We start from the raw sequence: 20,786 nt of genomic DNA on the forward strand, positions 1-20,786 counted from the left end.
CCTAGGAACGAGGTGACGATCTGCAGACTGACAGCACATCGGGCAGGACAAGCTTGTAAAGAAACACGATGGCAACCGGTTACAGCACATTTACAGCAATCCACAGCCACAGCATTATGCAGAGAGAAGAGACTGTTTTATGCAGAGCTGGTGCAGAGGGGAGAGGTGGAGATGAAGGAGCAGCTGACGGGCGAGGCTGAAGCAGTGTCCCCCACAGCCGGAGCTCTGCCGGCTGTTTAAAGCCTCAGAGCAAGTGCTGCTGCCGGATTTCCCAACCAGAAGCACTCCCAGATTCCCAGCACATAGAAACTTGTCCTTTAATTACTTTTCAATTACTTCTTGTACCTTAATTGTGTGAGATTTCTGCTCTGCCTGCAGATGTCAAAAGATTCTTTCTGAAAGCAGAGCAGGTCATTCCAACTTGAAAAAAAAGAGACTTTGTCTTTTGGGAAAGGTGCAAATTAGAAGCTCTGCACAGAAACCGACCTCTGTCCAGAAAGCCAGAGGAGCAGCAGGGCTCTGCAGAGGGGCTGGGCTCCAGCACACCCCCCTGCTCACCCCCCCCATCTCTCCTCGCACCTCTCAGGCTTAATGCCTGTTTCTGATCAGCACCTCTTGGCTCTGGTGACCGGCACCCTCTGAAGCACCACTCTGAGGCGTTTCATCAGATTGAACCCCCCCAGCCCAAATCACCACAGAGAGCAGAGAATATTAAATGTGTCACTTCTTTCACACCTGAAGTACAAATAAAGGGCTAAGATTCACTTTCCCTGGGGTAACCTGACAGATAAACCCCGCAGACACAACAGACCCCGACAGACAGCAAAACCCCACCGAGTTCAAGGTAAAAGGACAAGCACAGTCACACATCAGAACGTCTGGACAGCCCCAGCTGTGACCACAATTTTTTTTTTTTTTAAAGAAACTCAGAACCATTAAAAAGTTTGGGGTTTTTAGACCAAAGCTCTCCCCTTCCCCAGCGATCCCACACTCCCCCTCCAGGGAAATGGGCCCAGTCCCTGCGCTCACCCACTGCTGGGCCGGAGCCACCACCACGAGTGCTGGGGCTGCCGGGGCTGGTGCCCCCTTTGCAGGAGAGAAATTCAGTCACCACCCAGAACAAAGGGAGTGTTTGAAAAGGAGCAGTTCCCACTTGCTGGGTGAACGAATCTGTGCATGGGACATCCCTCAGGGGAGACCATAGAGAGCTGGAGGCCTCCTGCCTAGGCCGCCTCCCTGGAGACCATAGAGCCCTGGCAGAGTGTCGCAGGAAGTAGGCCCTGTGGGGGCCAGGGGCACCCCCGGGGGGCTCCAGCACCTTGTTCCCCCCCAGCATCTGCCCACACTCCTGCCTGTGCCGTGAGGGGTAATTGTGGACCCGGGGGGGATTATTGGGGGGGGTGTTATTGGGGTTCTGTGGGAGTTGTGGGGGTTATTGGGGTCCTGGGGGGGTTATTGGGGTCCTAGAGGGAGTGTAATGGAGTCGGGGCAGGGGGGAGCTGGAGGGGTTTGGGAGGGTTATTGGGGTCCTCGGGGGTGTCTTGATGGAGATATTGGTGTCCGAGGTGGGAGGATTGGGGACATCCTGGAGGGGGTTCTGGGAGAGGTATTGGGGTCCTGGGTGTGTGTCTCGAGGGAGGTATTGGGGTCTGGGGCAGTGTCTTGGTGCTTGGGGGTGTTATTGGGGTCATGGGGGAACTGAGGGGGTTATTAGTGTCGGGGGGGGGGGGGGGGACAGTGTCTAATGGACACCTGGGGGCAGTTTCTGGGGGAGATATTGGGTTCCTGGGGACAGTAATGGGGTGCAAGAAGGGTCCAGTGGGGGCTTATGGAGTCCTGGGGGGGATCTGGTGGGGGTGATATTGGGGTCCTGGGGTCTCCTGGAGGGGTAATGGGGATTTAGGGGAGTCATGGGGGTGGGCTGGTAGGGTCCCAGGGTGATATTTGAGGTCTTAGGGGGTAAAATGGAGAACTGGGGGGCCAGTAGGATCTGCGGGGGCACTAATGAGGTTGGGGGGGGGAGGGTGAGGGTGTTTTGGAGGAACCTGGTGGTGTCAGATGCAGTTTGGGTGGGTTGCAGGGGGCATTTGGGATTCCTGAGGTTCCCAGGGGTACCTGTCCCCTCCCCAGTGGGTGCTGCTGCCCCAGGGGTACCCCGACAGCGTCAGCCCCGACCCCCTCCAGTACCAGTGCTGGGACGCCGTGGGGGTGGGGGACGGCGCCTCCACCATCACTGGGGCCACCCTCACCTGGGTGCTGCACGGTGAGTTCCCTCGATGCCAAACCCCCCCCTTTTCACCCCAAAATGGCCCTTGGTCTCCAGATCAATGTTTGACCACCAAATTCCCCAGGTTTACCCCAGAATTTCTGTTTGACCTGACTCGCAGAAACAGACTCTACAACTGGAATAGAGTTATGCAGCAGGTACGTTTACTCTGGCACTGGGGTGCAAGGGGATTTCACCACAAAGCTTGCACCCCAACAGCACGTTTTACCAGAAACTGATAGAGTGTGGATATCCATATTCATTGGGTTACGTAACACAAACATCCATATGCATGAGTGAGGCTGGGTTAGTTCTAGAGGCTGGTGTCAGCAGCCGATGTTTTGTTTGCACCAGCCCATTGCCTCCTGGTGGGTGTCTCTGGGGGTCTGTTGGAGGAAGGCTCACAGTCCTCCTCACCTTGTAGTTTTCCATGGAGCATGTGCAGATTCTCTTAGCCAGTTTCTTGAACAAGAGTGGTTCCTGCTGGTTTACCCCCTCTATCTAATCAAAACCACCAGTATATTGGTTTCTACCGCCCGTACATGGCTATCTATCCACTTCAAAGACTAAACTTGCTAGAAGCCATCTGCTTTCCAAGGACATGTCTCCTATTTTTGCTGAACATTGTAGTTCTTGGTAAGTTTCCACAAAACAGTCAGGGCAAGCAGGATTATTAAGCAATATTCAGAAATCATTACAAGTTGCTATGAATTGCTGTAAGTAAATAAGTTGCATAGCAGATGATCATTTTCTTGTATCAGTACACTTCTCCCCTGCCCGTAGTTTTAGAATGAGTCAGCTGTATCAGAAAGCAAGGTTGTCCCTAGGAGCCTTGCTTTAAATCTTAGGTCTAGTAAGGGGTACACTTACTTCTTAAGTCAAGGTCACATTTGTGTCCTGAATGGTTTTTGGTTTGTGGTGTTTTGTGTGGGTTTGGTTTTTGGTTTGATGGTTTGGCGTTTTTTTTTTTTTTTTCTCTTCCATGCTTTAAAATATGAAATAAAGAACAGTAACCAATAAAACTAAATCTGTTATTCATTTAGTCAGTGCTATGGCTAAATCTTTCTTGTCTTTTCCAGCTATCCTTGTTTAAATAATAAATCACTGCACCATGAATAAAGTGAAGACTTTCAAATTTCGTTTAACTTCCTTTTTTTCAGGACTATGCTAAAGCACAAAACTTGGCTCTTCATGCTTGCCATAATACAAAAGTTGAAGCAATGCAGGCAGAGGGTTGTTATCCGCTGGCTAAGTCTTTTCATGTACAGGTAGGGCCATTTTCAAATTGAGATTACACTTAAAAATCTGTTTTATGAAAGTTCTAAGTGTGAAAACACTACCTCTTCTTTGATTCTTCTTTTTCATTAGGGAGATTATGATCAAGGTTTCCAGTATTATTACCAGGCCAGTCAGTTTGCCTCTTCTTCTTTTGTACTTCCATTTTTTGGATTGGGTCAAATGTACATTTATCGAGGGGACAAAGAGAATGCGTCACAATGCTTTGAAAAAGTTCTGAAAGCCTATCCAAACAATTATGAGACTCTGAAAATCCTTGGATGTCTTTATGTGGCTTCAGAAGACCAGGAGAAACGGGATATTGCAAAGGTGAGTTTTGCTTCTGCCAGCATCATGCTTTTACATCCGACTGTAGAACTTAGAAATCAGACTTGAAATCAGACTGTACCTGAAGCTGCATAAAACTCAGGGTTACTTGGCTGTAGATATGGCTGTCATGAGAGATCCTCTGAGCTGTGGAGAGTCACAACTTCTCGGCAGAACTGAGACTCCTACGGGGCTGTGGCTAAAGCAAGTCCCGGAACTGCGAGGAGCCCCAGCCTCACCTTTGTATTTGGCACTGTGCAAAGGGCAGAATTCCTCACATGTATGTTATAATTCTCTGAAGATGGTAAGTTAGCTAATGTTTTCCTGAAGGCAGCAAATTAGCTAGTGAGTTTCATAAAACACTTGTCTTAGCTTCTCTGGAAGGACAATGTTATGCTTTTTTTATAAATGACAGTGTGTTTTAATGTAGTGTTGGATAACTGAATACAAAAGGTGTTAGACATCATTTTTCTTGCCGCTCATGTTGCTGTAATAGTTTCTGCTTCTCTAACACTTTAAGCGCATTTATGTTCTACAGAAAAATTCATTAATGAAGGAAGGAAACTAATGCAATTTTTTTGGTGACAAAATTGTGCAGGTGTTTAAGATGTTTTCTTTTGCAGTGAGGTATATCTGTCTAGTGTTAAGGTTAATACCTTCACTCTTTCTTTTGATTGTTTTCATATTTTTTTAAACAGTTTGTGCGTCCGCAAAGAGGCGTAATTATTTTTTGCTGTTTTTCAGGGTCATCTAAAGAAAGTCATGGAACCGTGTCCTGAAGACGTAGAGGCATGGGTTGAGCTCGCCCAAATTCTAGAACAGACTGATATACAGGTGTTATTAATACACACCTGGCAAATGATGTGTGTGCTTCTCACAAGAGCACAGAGAGCTCATCCTCTTCTTTCTTTTATCCACGTTCTCTCCCTGTGTGAAGGGTGCACTCTCAGCCTATGGTACAGCCACACGCATTCTGCGAGAGGAAGTACATGCTGACGTCCCACCAGAGATTGTGAATAATGTGGGTTCTCTGCACTTCAGGCTGGGAAACCGAGGAGAAGCAAAGGTGTGTTACTACTCAAAGTTTAAACTGAGTTTCTTGATCACCTAGAAGTTTTCCTTGAAGAATATTCTAGAGTCCGTTATTCCTTTTTTCTTCTTTTTATACTTTAGACATACTTTTTGACATCGCTGGATTGTGCAAAAGCAGAAGCTGAACATGATGAGCATTATTACAACGCTATCGCTGTAACAGCGAACTATATAACCTTGCCCAAATCTATGAGGTGATGTCTGAATTTCATGAAGCGGAAAAACTCCATTAAAACATTTTAAGAGAACATCCGAATTACGCTGATTGTAAGAAACTTTTGGTACTTTAGTTTCACAGTCCTCCTTTTAATACCAAAACTCTTCCCATTTACAGTGTCTTCGGGTCACCTTCTATCTTTTCAGAGTAGTTTTGGTGCTTACCTACATGCTATTTCCCTACCTTCTTTTTTTAAAGCCTGCATCATCCTTATAGTCTAATATTCAGCTTTAAGCCTTCTAATTCTTGTTAAATCATACTGTACTCCAAAACTCTAGCAAAATTAGCTTATCTAGACTTGCATGCCTTTGCTTACTTGCGCCCCACCCCTAACAAAGCCTTAGTACCTCAGCCCTCGGGTGCAATCAAGGCCATCCACTTGATACACCCAGGCTTTGCAACCCTGCCTGTGTGGGTGGAAGTAGAGACCCTTTGGGAGAATCATTTTATCTTGGACCTTGGCCCTCCTCCAGGGAAGAAGAGCTGTTGAGGGTGTTAGCACAGCTTCTATGGCACATCCTGGTTTTCCTCCTCACTCTGCTTTTCCTCTTGCCCTCAAGCAGCGGACCTGTGGTATTTGCTGCAAAGGCAGGGTGGTAGCCCTTGCTCAGCAAGCTGCAGCACACAGCATGCCCCAGCCTCATCTACAGCCTTTCCCTGTTTGTTTTCTGTTGTTGCCTGCTGACTGATACTCTTCCTAAAGACTGTGGAGATGGGAGAGCTGTTTAAAGTGATAAGAGAGAGTTATGTAACTGGTGTATCCTCTTTTCTTTGAGGTTTCCCAATCGTCTTTAACTTATGAAACTAATGAAAAACATTCACATTACTTTAACTGTTAGAAATCTACAATTTCTGTATCACCACTGTGGATGGACATTCCTCTTCACAAGGTGTGTCTCACGGTGAATAGGGTATGAAAGGTGTCTCGATGTTTGCTGTCCTTGGCAGACCAAGAAAAAGATTGCTTTTGAAATTCATGCATGGCCAATACTTTCTTTGTTTGAGATAACTTTAATCTGTTTCCTGATTTTTATTTTCTTTTCCATTTCTGTTTTTAGGTGACTTGCGCTTGGGAGCTATGGCTAGGGATAAAGGGAATTTTTATGAGGCTTCTGGTTGGTTTAAAGAAGTACTTTGGATAAATCTGGTTTGTAACCCTTTAAGTGTTTACAGTTAAAACACTTGAAATGCGACCTTCAAATTTTGTTTTCCTTTTGTTACGTTTTGATTTTGTTCACATAAACTAGGGGAAGAGGAAAAAACTACTGTAATCTGCTGTCTGTGTGTTTTGTTGTTCTTTTTTAAAATATAGAATTCTATTTAAGAAAAATAGTGTTTTATACTTGAAAAAGTAACCTTGCAAGGGAAAATGATACTTTTGCAAATTACAGTGAATTTTTATTTAGGACCATCCGGATGCTTGGTCTCTCACTGGCAATCTTCATCTGGCTAAACAAGAATGGGGTCCAGTACAGAAGGAATTTGAAATGATATTGAAACAGCCCTCCACACAAAATGATACTTACGCCATGCTGGCTCTTGGCAACATCTGGTTCCAGACGCTACATCAACCGGCAAGGGACAGAGAAAAGGTAATGGGCGTCTGTCTGCCCTGTGTGTGGTTTTATTTATTTAACTTTTGTAGGCTCTTAGCTACTCAGAGCCTTTCCTTGATGCCTGTTTGGCATCTTGTAGGCTGTCAAACTTCTGGGTAGATCTTTAATACCCCATTATAGACATGAGGGATCAACTGAGGTACTTCATTCTGCGGGAGAAGCGTCATCAAGATGGTGCATTAGAGATCTACAAGCAAGTACTCAGAAGTGATCCAACGAATGTGTATGCTGCTGATGGCATAGGTGAATATTAGACTCTAATTTTCCTTCAGAGGTGATGATATTCTTATGTTTCATGCTTTGGTATAGAATTGTTTTTGCAGGGCCTGAATGCTATGTAGTGGAGCACAGAAAAAATGGCTTTCGTGTGCAACTATGTCACTTAGTTTTTCATGGGGAACTTCATTCCGGCAATATTTTGTTTTCTTCGGTAAGAGTACATGGTACTTGAACCTGGAAGCTTACACTGTAAATATTACTCTCCCCTTAGGAGCTGTCTTGGCACATAAAGGATATTTCCATGAAGCTCGTGAAGTTTTTACCCAAATGAGAGAGGCAACAGCCAATATCAGTGACGTGTGGCTGAATTTGGCACGTATCTACGTAGAACAGAAACAGTACATCAGTGCTGTGCAGATGGTAACATCTCTAAATTGAACTAAATAATATGTTGGGTTAGATGACTTCTGGGTGTTTCTCTGCTGTCATAGCAGCTGTGAAAGTTTCTGAATAATATTTTAACAAGTTAGGTCTGTTTCTAGCATGCTGTTAGCTGTCAAGTCTCGATTTAAAACCAAACTGCCAAATGTGGGTAAAGGGTAACAAAGCAACTACCATTTGTACACTTTTTTTTTTTTTTTTTTTTTTTTTTTTTTTAGTTAGCAGAGTTAAAACTTCATTTAGAATTTTGGTCTCAGAATTAATTTTCAGTGAGAGAGGTTTCAGTCAGCATAGTTAACTGTATGTGATTTACATTCAGATGTTACTGAAGAAAGTAAATGCAATTTGTTGCTGAGATTTTTTTAATAGCAACAGTTTTTGTTCTTGCAAATGACTGCATAAGTAATAATCGGAGCTGTCTGAAAAGATGTGCCCGTATTTCTTTCACCAAAGTTAGTATCACAAGGTAATGCATGTTGAAGAAATTGGTTGAGGTCATCTAGTTCAACCTGCTCAAGCAAGCTAACTTCCAAATATCAACCTATTCTAACTAGATTCCCTCAATTAGTTGATGAAAGGCATACAAGTAAGCTGAAACAAAAGCGTACGCTGAACAGGACAGAAGCTAAGAACAAAATTCTTTCACTGAGAGTGGGTCCACACTGAGGCTCAGAAATACTTTTATCAAAGGAATCTTGAAGCTTTTTGTGATGGTCATAAGGAAGAGATACGGGGCCTTTCTTGTCTGATCAAGACCTCAGTAGTCCCTATCCGCCAGTGAACTCCTATTTGGTCACACAATCACATTTATTCTGTTGTGTTTGAATTACAGTGGGAAGCTGGGTATCATTTTCACCTTTTGATTTGTCAGAAAAACGTTGTACTCATTTGCCTGTATATTTAACTACAGCTGTTAGCAGAAATGTGTTTATTTCCTGCGGTGTTGTACTGTTCCCTGGGTTGTGCTATGCAGTCAGCACAAGCCACAGTCTGAGACCCATGGCACTGGACTCAAAGGGAGATGAACTGAATAGTCTAGCTTACTACAGCCACAACAGTTATTCTACTGTACTCTACCACAAAGCATACCTACCCAAGGCAGACATAAGCTAAACACAAAAACTTTGACTCTAAAGATGAGTGAAAATTGGGCGCTCACAACAGTGTGATCCAAGAGTAGTGGATCCAAGCATTACAGTTTGGGCAGTTCCTGTACTGAGCTGGAAATAAAAATGACTTTGTATTTCTTACTATTTTGGAGGTTTAGAAAGGGTGAATGATTCCTTGAGAAAAGAGTATGTCAAACAAAAGGTGCTTGTTACTGGAAAGGATACAAGATTTGTAACTGAAGCTTTGAATCTAGACCCACAAAACCTGTAGTAACGAGTCTTCCTTTACACTCTAGAACAACTAGATAGCCCTTGGCATGCCAGGTTATTCAGCTAGGTGGACAAAACCAATATGTTGCTGAGTTATCTGAAAGGTGTGGATTTTTTTTTAATTAATTGCATCAGACACATGGAATTGCTACATTAAATATGCTTCAATTTATAAAATATCTTGTATGAATAAAGAAAATAGATTTCATATCGTATAGCGGAGAATAATTGAGTGCACTTAAAATAAGTCGTGCTTGTTGGACTTACTTTGCAAGTACCACCTATTGTAACGATTCTATTGTATTTTAAGACCTAGAGAGCCTCCTGCACTGCTGTAAGTTTCCAGGAAAATCAGGTACTTGCTACAGACCAGCAGACAGACTTTTCTGATCAGTGAAAAGGAGGCGTCTATGTAGCATGACACACTTTAAAAAGCAAAAGGCATATTAGCAGTAATGCTTTTTAGGAATAGAAACGCTTACTGGAGTTAGGTTAAATAAGTAATGATTATCACCTCTTGTTTTCTTTTTTTTTTTTTTTTTTTTTTTTCCATTTCAGTATGAACACTGCCTCAGAAAGTTCTCTAAGTATCAAAATGCTGAAGTTTTACTATATTTGGCCCAGGCGCTCTTCAAATGTGGGAAATTACAGGAATGCAAACCAACTTTGTTAAAGGTACAAACATAAAACATCATCTATCACAGAGTGAAATTACTGTGAGTTGATGCATGTTTGTGTCTCTAAATTCAGTAGTCTTGGATTGAAATAATGGTGCTCACTCTCTGTATGGCGCTTCAGTATACCCCTGTATCACACTGCGGCACATCTTCACAACTCGCTTTTTATTTACAGGCCAGGCACGTAGCGCCAGGGGATGCAGTCCTTACGTATCATACGGCTTTAGTGCTACGAAGACTAGCTACCTGTGTCCTGAAAGATGTAAAAAGCAGTCTAAAGGAGATGCTTAATGCTGTGAAAGAGCTGGAGCTAGCCCACAGGTAAAGATGATTTGTTTCTAATCATTAGAATCTATTTTGTTGTTCCCTTGTGGTGAATTTGCAGTATAGATCACAGATCTGGTTAGACAGACCATCATCTCCTGTGAAGCGCTGTATGCAATTCTAGAGTTTCTAGTAGGAAAACAAGACTGAGCCTGACAAAACTGTGTATTCAAACTTGCTCGAGAGCCAGTTTTGTTTGGCCACGTGGCCAATATGTTTCCCAAAGGGTTTTGTGTTACTACGGTGAAGATGTGCTTCTTCCTGGAAAAGCACAGTTGGAAAAAAAAAAAAAAAAAAAAGTTGAAAATTATTCCACTAACTTAATACTTTTTTTTTATGATTTCTTTCAAAACAGCCTATAAGGCTCAAAAGCACATCATTATTATATAAGGCTAGTTAATGACTGGTAATTCTTGAAAACTAATTTTGCCCTCCTATTGGCAAATAAATCCTAATTACTTCATGTCTTAACAGAAGGAGTTTTGGTGTGTTTGGGATCTTTCAGTTCTCTTTGAAAAAGAAAAAAAAAAAAATCTGGGCAGAGAACAGTGTGATTAATCTGATCCAACTGTAACCCTCTTCTTCAACCCCTTATTCTGCTCCTAGGTATTCCTCCCGTATCTGGTGCTTGCTTTGTGCGCTCCTAGCTCTGCTGTTATGTTGAGGACAGATGTTGCCCTTCAGTAATTTTGGCAACTGAAGCCAGCTGTTCACACAAGCAAGCACTTCACAATTCTAGTGCTTTACATACTAAACTAAAGATTCAGACACAAATTCTCACTGAAATTCCATTAGCAGCTTGCTGTTACTGTTTTGAGACAGTTGCTTGAAAGCCTTTATTTTTCAGAAGTCTATCACTTTGGAAAATATTTTCCATAATCTAAAACTTTAGCAAGGAATTATTTTCTCCACATGCACAAGAACTTGAGTTCAGTCTAGCACAAAAGTTCTTAATTTAAAATGTCTCTGATGGAGTATGGGAAGAAACTGGCAACCTTGAAAGTTAGGAAGTCGTTTTCTTTAAATTAATTGAAGAAACTGTTTTCAAGACACTGATCATCACAGCTTGCGCATCGACTTGAAGGTTTGTTGTATTCGTGAGGGCCTGTCAGACAACTAGGTTCCAGGAGGGTGTTCTGGAAGGTCTTGTAAAACATGAGTTTTCCTTCCTTTCCTGATGCTGGATTCAAGCAGTTAAGCTGTGACAGACAAGGAATAAATCTGCGGGCATCAGCAATGTACTTACTGCTAGGAGCAGTAAATGAAATCTTAGAAGTCTCTTTAGAATTTTGCAGGGGGTTTGTTCTGCTCTAGAGGGGTTTGAGAATGTTTTAAATTTGGAGAACTCTGAATGTACCTTTCTACTGTTGTATTCAAAGGGGCTGCACGCAGCCAAAACTGGTGAGATGTACTCATCTGTTGAGTTTGAGAAGATTGTAATTCAGGAGTAAATGCTTTGGTTTAAGGCAAAATGACAGTAAATATATAAGTAATGCCATATTTGCTTAGTTTTGTTGTTTTTTCCTCCAGGGTTGCTGAAGACAGGTTTCAGATGGATGGTTTTAAACCAACGGTGGTTGAAGGGGGTTTTTTAGTTGTTTGTGGTTTTGTTTTTTTCCTTTATCTTTGAATCTCATCAATTTACTGAAGGGACATCATGCTACAGAGTGTTGGTGTTGGTAGCCCAACAAGCTACTCAGGAATGTGAATGCAGAAGCCATTCCTATCTGAAGTCGTCCCAGGCTGTTGCTGCTGAAGCACTGAGCTTGCTGTTGGGGTTCTGTGGGAGTTGTGGGGGTTATCGGGGTCCTGGGGGAGGGGTATTTGGGTCCTAGAGGGAGCGTAATGGAGTCGGGGTGGGGCGGGAAGGGGGATGTTCTGGAGGGGTTTGGGAGGTTTACTGGGGTCCTGGGGGTGTCTTGGGGGAGGCATTGGGGTCTGGAGGAGGGTCTTGGTGCTCGGGGGGTGTTAATTGGGGTCATGGGGGAGTTGAGGGTGTTATTAGTGTCCGGGGGGGGCAGTGTCTAATGGGCTCCTGGGGGCAGTTTCTGGAGGAGATATTGGGGTCCTGGGGACAGTAATGGGGTGCAAGAAGGGTCCAGAGGGGGGTCACTGGGGTCCTGGGGGGGATCTTGTGGAGGATATTGGGGTCCTGGGGATATATTGGGGAGGCTAACGGCACTCAGTGGAGTCCTGGGGGTGGGCTGGTAGGGTCCCGGGGAGATATCTGGCATCTTGGGGGGTAAAGTGGAGAAGTGGGGGCCAATAGGATCTGGGGGGGGACAAACACTAATGAGGTTGGGGGGAGGGGGGGGCGCTGAGGGTGTTTTGGAGGGACCTGGCCGTGGCAATGCAGTTTGGGTGGGTTGCACGGGGGATTTGGGATTCCTGGGGGTCCCAGGGGTACCTGTCCCCCCCCCGGCAGGTGCTGCTGCCCCAGGGGTACCCCGAGAGCCTCAGCCCCGACCCCTCCAGTGCCAGTGCTGGGACGCCGTGGGGGTGGGGGACGGCGCCTCCACCATCACTGGGGCCACCCTCACCTGGGTGCTGCATGGTGAGTTCCCCGGATCCCACCGCCCCCCCCCTTTTCACCCCAAAATGGCCCTTGGTCCCCAGATCTGTGTGTAATCCCCAGAACCACAGTTTTGCCCCAAAATTTCTCCACTGACCCCCAAAACCATCTTTGCCCCCCAAATTTCCCACTTTGAACCAGTGTTCCCACTTTGCCCCCAAATCAGCCTCAGCACCCTCAAAACTCTTACATTTCATCCCCAAAATCTATCTTGAAAGTCAAAACCACATAGTGTGACTCCAAAATCTGTTCTAGCAACCCCAAGAGCCTTCCGGTTTCACTCTAAAATCTTTCTTGGACACCAGATTCCCCGTTTTACCCATAAATGTTCTAGTTTGACTGCCAAATCTCCCACACTCTCCCCAAAATCTCTCTTGGATCCACAGAATCCCCCTGTTCTACCCATAAATTACTCCAGCACCCCCAAACCCCACCAGTTTCATCCCCAAACCCCCAGTTTGACCCCAAAACATCCCTGTATGCAAAATCCCTTTCCCCCCCCCCCCGTAACCCAAATTCCCCTATTTCACCCCAAATCCCCCATACCTGCAATTGCCCCTTTTCACCCCAAACTCCACCATGGCCCAGATCCCTCAGTTTCATCCCAAACCCCATGTTCCCCAAATCTCTCAGTTTCTCTCCAAAATTCCTGCCATGCCCCAAATCTTCCAATTTCATCCCAAATTTTTTTTGTCCCAAGTCCACCAATTTCACCACAAAACTCCCTTGTCTGTGGGCACTCAGGGAGCTCTGGGGGCGGGGTCTGTAGCACAGTTGGGGTGTCGAGATTCATCGGGCCCCCCGTGCCCCTGGTGACCTTATCCCCCTTTCGGTGCCCCCAGGGCAGGAGAAGGAGGGGCCCTTGCTGGAGGGGACCCCGCCGTGCCCACGAGCTCTGGGCGGAGCAGCAGCTCTGCTACAGGGAGATCCCCGAGGCCTGCGTGGGCTCCTGCCAGGCCAAAGACGCTGCGAGTGTACCCCCGTGTCCCCAAAACCTCAGGGGGTCCCCGCCCCATTTTTTGGGGACATCGTGATGTCCCCAGCTCAACACTCACCTCTAGGGTTGGTGGCCTCTCTCTCTCCTGAGGTGGCCGCACATCCCTGCGTGCCTGCGGCTGGAACCAGAGGGGCTCTGCCACCCCCACACGTGTGCTGCTGCCCGGAGCCGTTCTGTTCTGCGGCGTCCGAGGTTTGGGAAGGCCCTGGCGGCAGAGGGCTGCGGAGGGCAGGGGGCGGTGGACTCCCCGCAGGGGCTGTGGTGCCCGGCTGGGTGATTCCTGCTGGCCGAGGGCAGGCAGTGCCGGGGGCGTGGCCTTCTGGTGGGCGGGCCCATCCCCAGAGCCCCGCCCACTGTTCGTTAGCTGTCCGTCGGGGTCTGGCCGTTGGTCCGTTGGAGCCACCAGCCCCAGCGCCGGCAGCACGGAGCTGTGCTGGCCCGGAGCGGCGCTGGGAGGAGGCAGGGTCTGGCCGAGCGGTGCTGACCGGGCTCCGGCAACCCGCTTCCCGTCCTCGCTGTCCCCGGCTGGGCCGCGTCCTCGGTGCACAGCGAGGGTCCTCCTGTCCCGGGCAGGATGGGCCAGGCCAACGGCTGCTGCGGCTCCAGGTGGGCTCCCCCCGCGGCTCGGGGACGGGGGGGCACGGCCGCGCCCCGCAGCAGCGGCCTTTCTGACGCCCGTCGCGCTCTGCTCCGCAGGGACGCTCTCGCCGACGCAGAGCCGGTGCTGAGCGCAGACGTGCAGCTGACCCGGGGCTGCAAGAGGAGCGAGAGGCGCCTTCTCCTCCTCCAGGGTGAACTGGTGGTCACCAAGCTGCGGTGAGACCCTCCGAGCCCAGCTGCCGTCGCCCCACGCCTGGCCCCGGCACAAGGGCTGGCACACCCTGGCCCCAGGCCCCGGGACCTGGGTGCTGGATGCACCAGTGCCCATCCCAAGGGCAGGGGGGGAGCAGGGCTCTGCCCGGGGGGGCACCCCAAGGCGGCCACCTCCAGCTCACTGCCTGCCTCCGCTCTCTGCAGAGGTGGCACCACCCTGCGCCCACAGCTCCGCCTGGCCCTGGACCAGCTGTGGGTGCTGAGCGACGGGAAGGAGGCGGCGTGGGAGGAAGAGGCGGAGGGTGTCGGCAGCCGCGAGGAGAGGAGCTCCCTCCTCTTCCTCTGGCCCAGGGGCTCCTGCACTGCCACTTTCGGGTGAGTCGTGGTGCCACGTCCCCCAGCCGGGCAGGAGAGGTTCCTGTGAAGGGCCTCTGCCCTCCGTGCAGAGCCTGGGCAGGGAGCGGGCAGCACGCCGGCAGGGAGGGATGGGGGGCATTTCCACGTCCTGCATCCCCTGGTCGCTTTTGGTCCCCAGAAGGGAAGGGCCAAAGCAGCTGCTCCAGCAGCACAGAGGGACCAGGGCTTGGGCAGCGGCTCTGTCCCGCCCCACGGGGCTTCGTCCTGCCCCTGTGTCCTTCCCCACGGGGCAGGGCTGTGCAGACGCCTGCCTCTGCCAACGGGCTGGGGAGCAGCGGGGCCTGACGCTGTTTCTCCTCTTGCTGCAGCTCCCGGGCGCTGAAGGAGCTGTGGGTGCACACACTGCTGGGGTAAGCTGGGGGGTGCTGCAGGCACAGCCAGATGGGGAACACAGCTTCCCAGCTGGGGAGAGGTGTCCCTGCGGCTGCGGGCGGCTCTCGGGGAGAGCTGCCTGACGAGAGAGAAGAGGCGGCTTGGGGCTCACCCAGCTCTCTCCCTGTCCCTTCCCGGTGCACAGGACACCCGACGGAAGCAAGAAGCCCCGAGTGACCCTCGTCCCGTCACTCAAGCTCCTGGAGAAGGAGCGGAGCCGCCGCCATGCCGTGAGTGTCTCTCTGGCACGGGCACTGTCCCCAGCACTGCTCCTGCAGCCCAGCAGCACAGGCATGGCTGCTCACCTTCTGCCTCTGCTTCTCTCTTGCCCAGTGGAGGCCGTTCAGCACCAGGAGCCTGGAGAAGCTGGTGGAGAGCCAGGCAGAGGTGAGAACGGCTGCCTTTGCCCTCAGGCTGTGCCGGGGGGCAGGGATGGGTGTGCTAGTGGGGGGAGCTTGGGAGGGTCCCTTGGTGCAATTCCGGGAGTGGGGAATGTTGAGGAGCCACCAGAAATGCCGGCATATCCTGGCTGGTGGCACTGGGAGGAAACCTGCCACAAGGGGCAGAGGGCCGGGGAGATCAGAGGGTCCCCGCTCTGCCACGCTCAGGCTGCTGGTGCCGGGTTCTTGCAGGCTGATGTCAGGAAAGGGCCTCCGATGGCCCCGTCGAGCAGTGAGGGAGGACTTTGCCGCTCACCAGGTGAGTTTGGGAAAGAAAGGCCCCTCCTGCAAGTGGCTGGGCTGTGCTCACTTGTCCCTTGAGTGTCCCCATGCAGGTTGGGCAGCCTGAGGGCAGGGCAGGCTCTGGGAGCGCTGGCCCAGCAGCATCCTCTGACAGGCTCTTGCTCTCTTTTCCTTTGCAGCAGGAGGAACCAGCAGCAGCAGGAGGAGGAGGAGGGGGCTGCCCTGGCCCTTTGCTCTGTGGCGGAGCCCGGCCACTGCCCCGGCGCCAGGGCAGGCGGGCTCCGGCTGCAGCAGGGCGCTCTTTGGGCAGCCCCTGGCAGCCCTCTGTGGGGAGGATGGCACGCTGCCCCAGCCCATCCAGGTCAGCCAGCCTGGGCAGAGGGTCCCCAGCCCTCCCTCTGCAGGCTCCGGAGGGCCAGCGGGTGTCCCCGGGAGCTCTGGGGATGGGGCACTGGGCTCTTCACCCCCAGCACGGAGCCAGCTCTGGGCAGTGCTCTGGCCGCCGCTGCTGGAAGGCGGCTCCTCGGCCACACAACTGTCCTCCTGCCTCTCCCGCAGGAGCTGCTGGCCGTGCTGCAGCAGGAAGGACCATCGACGGAGGGGATATTCCGCAGAGCCGCCAGCGGGACAGCGCTTCGAGAGCTGCGGGAGGCTCTGGACCACGGCGCAGACGTCGACATGGGAAGCCAGCCCGCGCTGCTGCTGGCCGCCATCCTGAAGGTGAGCGCTTCTGCCCTGCGGCTGGAGGAGCTCCCGGCTGGCCCCCAGTGTTCAAAGGCTCACCTGGAGGCCTGGGCCTTGCAGGAATTTCTCCGGAGCATCCCCTGCAAGCTCCTCGTGACCGAGCTCTACGAGGACTGGATGGCGGCGATGCAGAAGGCCAGCAGGGAGGAGAAGATCTGGGAGCTGAGAGCGTGAGTGTGGGCAGCAGCCTGCCTGTTGAGCAGGAGCCCTGACCGCTGGCCCAGAGCACCTGGAAAGCTGCGCTGGCTCCCACCAGCCTCGGGCGAGTCTGGGGGACGCTGTGGGCAGCATCTGCTTTAGTAGCGCCGTGTTCCCTTTCCCCCAGGGTGGCCGAGAAGTTGCCCGCAGCCAACCTCCTCCTCCTGAAGAGGCTGCTGTCCCTCCTCCGGCACATCGGCCACCACGCAGCCACCAGCAGGATGGGCTGCAGCAACCTGGCCGTCTGCGTTGGGCCGAACCTGCTGAGCCCAGCCCACGCGGACCTGCTCCCGCTGGAGGCCATGCTGGAGGTGACACACAAGGTGCGCGTCCCCACTCGCCGGGGCAGCCTTCCCGGCCCACCAGCGCTTGGCTGCGCAGAGGGCTCTGCCGGCCTCCTCCCGCCAGCAAATGCTGTCGGGGTGGCTGCCTGGAGGAGCAGCCCCACAGCCACAGCCTCTGGGCAGGAGCAGGGGGCAGGGGTGGCAAAGGTGCTTGGCCCCTTGTCAGGCAGCGGGGTGGAGACCGACGGTTTGATGCGTGCAGGTGAACGTGCTGGTGGAGTTTCTGGTGGAGAACTGCAGGGAGCTCTTTGAGGAGGAAGCGGGCAGCCTTTCCAGCCCAGCAGACCAGGAGCTGGCAGCCCCCCTGGAGAGTTTCAGAGGTGAGAGGGGGGACTGGGGGTTGGCAGCGGCTGGGGCTTGGGGCACCAGAAACCTCTGTGTTCCTTCTGACAGGAACAGGCATCGAGTGTTGTCCTCTGAGCCCCGCTTGTCCTGTGGCCTCTCTTTGGCCACTGCTCTCCAAAGATGAACGTTTTCCTCTGCAGCATGAGCTGAAGCCTGCAGACAGGCCATCGGAGGGCTGACCACAGAAGTGTAGGGCTTTGGGTGGGTGTTGCTTTAGCTCTGTTTGCTTCCAAGAAGTCACCATGTTGCACATGCTTTTGCTTTCTAGATCTGCGTTTGGAAGAACAAAGTGTCCCTGCAGGCAAAGTGGACACCGAGCGTCGGGCAGAAGCTTTGCTGCATGCACCCCCCTCTCTGCTCGGTGTCCTCACAGGAGCTGGGGGAGATAGAGCGGTGGAGAGGGAAAGGGGAGAGGTACGTCAGCTCCCCCAACACGGTGACAGCGTGTCTGGGGCAGGAGGGGAGTTTCCGATGAGGCCAAGTCGCTGCCGTGCCTCGGCCTGGCAGTAGAGCTGGTGTGGGTTTGGGTTATTCCTCCGCCCCTGGGGATGATACACAGCAAGGGAAATCGGCACGGTGGTGTCTCAAATGCACTCGGCAGGTGTTTGATCAGCCAAAGGCCCACAGAAAGACAGAGGGGAGTAGTTGTCAACTTCAGGGGGGTTTGCTCAGGCCCTATTTTGTCAGAGCTTCCTCAGGGCTGTTTGTGGGTCAGCAGGGGGACTGTGTGAACTGTGGCTGATGCAAACCAGCCCCAGGCATCTCCTCGGGAGAGCTGAGGAACCAATTTAGCAAGAGTCCCTTACCGCCCCAGGTCACCCCTTGCCACATGCCAACTGTGACATTTCTGGTTTAGGCACGGCCAGCTTTGCCTCCATCCACCCCCGAGAGCACGGCAGAGTCCCTGGGGCGCCCAGAACAACTGGCCAGGCTTTCTGAGGAACGAAGGTAAAATGAGCTGGCTTTGGTTAAAATCAGAACTGACTCCCGCGGGCTGTGGCTTTCTCTATCTAATCGCACTGTGGGGTGGAAAGATTTTCAGGCTCTGCCCAGGACCAGGAGAAGAAGAGGAGCTGGAAGAGAAGAGCGGCCTGGGGAGAGGAGAGCGACGGCTGCCCGGAAAAGAAGAGGAGGAAGAGGGAAGGTTCTTGTGGGGACGGACCAGCACAGAGCCGCCGGCAGGGGCAGAGGTCGGGCAGCCCAGGTGCGTGCCGGGCTCTGCTGCCCATCTTTCCCCCCTCTCCACACTGCTCTCCGTCAGCCCCAGGCGCTGGCGAGGGGTAGCGAGGGGCCCCGGTGCTGCACGGGCTCTGGCCATAACTCCCTGGCGGGGCCCGGGGGCTCCCGGCCGAGCCCTGCGGGTGGCACAGGGGCCCTGCGCGTCTCTGCGCGCGCTCGGGGCTCGAGGGGCACTGCCCGGGGGACGAGGCGCCAGAGCCGCCCCGCAGGCAGCGCCAGCAGCAGCTCTGTCGGGGCGTCAGCAATCCCTCACACACGGTGTTCCCAGAGAGGCAGCACAGCCCTGCCCCTTCCTGCCGCCAGGGACTCACCAGAGCTTTCTGACTCTGCCCTTGCAGGTGCCGACTCGTGGTCACTGCCCGGACCGCTGTGCCTCCGGGGCCCCGCACTTGCCGTATAAAATAAAAAGTTATTTTCTCTCTTGTGACTGAGTCTGCCACGGGATATTCTGAAGCGGGGAGCGGTTGTTCTGAGGTGAATCCTCAGGGGGGAGTTTGGGATCGTCCCTTGTCCCAACACCCTTTCCAGGGGGTGTCAGGGCTGAGTCGAGGTGCTTGAGGAGGGAAACCCAAGCCCAGAGTCACGCGGGAGGGTGGAAGCTGGATGGAGCAGGTGACAAGAGCAGTGACAAGTTGGTATCACTCAGAATCTAAACGTAGCCGCCCCCAGCCCCTCTGACACCTGAGGATAAACTGAGACGCAAGGGGGTTTATTTTCTGCCAGATTACCCTGTAAGGTGACAGGCGTCAACGCTGGGGACACTCCAGGGATGGAGACGTCACCACAGACACCCTGCGGCCACCCTGGTCCCCTCCCAGTTGTGGGGCATCAAAGTGGGGTGCAGCCCAGGGATGGGGACGTCCCCAAGAGCCAGCTTGGGGTCTCTTGTGTCCCTTCAAAGTCATGGGGTGTCAATGTGGGGGACACCCTGAGGATGGGGGCATCACTAAGAGCCACCTTGGGGTCCCTCAGGGTCATGGGGCACCAACGTAGGGGACAGCTCATGGACGGGGATGTCCCCAAGAGCCACCTTGGTGTCCCCGTGTCCCCTCCCATGCCCAGGGTGACAATTTGGGGACTTAAGGAGACCCTGAGAGGTGTGTGGGGTGTCCACATGGCACCCCCGGGGTGTCCTTGTGTCCCCCATCCTGAACAATGCCGTTGATGTACCAGTGGAGGCCGTTGGTGACTTTCCTTGTCAGCCCGCTGTGGTTCCCTTCCTGGGGGGTGGGGGAGGGGACACGGGTGACCACAGGCTCCCCAAACCTGAGGGGAGTGGTTGCGGGGGGCCTTGGGATGCACCTCTCCCTTCCCAGGTGTCCTCGAGAGTTTGAGGGGGATCCCACCAATGCCACACCCTTGTCCCTGCACCCCCACCACCACCGGCAGGGGGTGTGGGGACAGCAGGGACACAGTGTGGGGGGAAACTGGGGGGTGTGGGGGGGTGACAGTGCTGGGACCCCCCAAGCTCCTGCAGGGGACAGTAGGGAAGTGGAGGAGGGGTTTGGGTGTCCCAGTGGGGGAACCGGGGGTGCAGGAAAAGGGGTGACATCACCGGGACCTTCCCCAGAGCCCTGCAGGGGACAGTGGGGGAGTTCCAAGTGGGGAATTGAGGTTCTTGGGGGGGCTAAGGAGGGGTCCTCCCAATTTTGGGGGGTTGCTGGGGAGGTTTTGTTGGTCCCAGAGGGGATTAGGGGCACCAAGCGGTTGAGGGGTATCCTAGGGGAACTTGAGGTGTTCCCCACTATTTTGGATGGCCTCAAGGGGTTTTTGGGCATCCCCACGGATTTTGGGGGGCTCTGGGGGTTTGGTGGTTCCAAGGGGACAAGACTGCTAGAGAAAAGCAGCTCTTCTCCTCAGCACCAACCCTCTGCCTGACACCCCCCCACATGCCCCCCCCTCCCCAAAAAGTCACCTTCATTCACTGTCCCCCCCCAATCCTTCCTTCTTCAAAGCTGTGTGGCAGCGACGTTACGATGACGGGATGAAGAGCCCACTTTGGGTGGTAAAGAGCTCGCTTTGGAGCTGGAGGAGGAGAAAACCCACAGAGCCCTCTCAGGTCTCATTCCAAGGACTGAGAAGCCTTAAACCGTGGAGAGGGAATCTACTCGCTGCACCCCGAGTTTGTCAGCAACCTGCTGCTGTTTCCTGGACAAACACTCCTGCAACTAACCTGTAGCGTATTTTCTTAGGTGTATGTCTTTAGTAACCATTGCCTCTTTGTACCTT

General features: G+C 52.0%; 1 protein-coding gene and 1 pseudogene across 1 annotated transcript; both read left to right on the plus strand.

The window, feature by feature from the left end:
* Positions 1 to 2,415: 2,415 nt before the first annotated feature.
* Positions 2,416 to 14,222, plus strand: LOC141963251 (RNA polymerase-associated protein CTR9 homolog; annotated as a pseudogene).
* A 1,438-nt stretch (positions 14,223 to 15,660) lies between these two features.
* LOC141963252 (T-cell activation Rho GTPase-activating protein-like) lies at positions 15,661 to 17,166 on the plus strand. The gene is made up of 6 exons (XM_074912438.1): positions 15,661 to 15,703; positions 15,957 to 16,048; positions 16,246 to 16,407; positions 16,492 to 16,601; positions 16,757 to 16,952; positions 17,140 to 17,166. The coding sequence occupies exons 1-6, from the start codon at positions 15,661 to 15,663 to the stop codon at positions 17,164 to 17,166; spliced, it is 630 nt and encodes a 209-aa protein (XP_074768539.1).
* The last annotated feature ends 3,620 nt before the right edge of the window (positions 17,167 to 20,786 follow it).

The sequence above is a fragment of the Athene noctua genome, chromosome 8 (genome assembly GCF_965140245.1).
Source record: "Athene noctua chromosome 8, bAthNoc1.hap1.1, whole genome shotgun sequence".
NCBI classification, from domain to species: domain Eukaryota; kingdom Metazoa; phylum Chordata; class Aves; order Strigiformes; family Strigidae; genus Athene; species Athene noctua.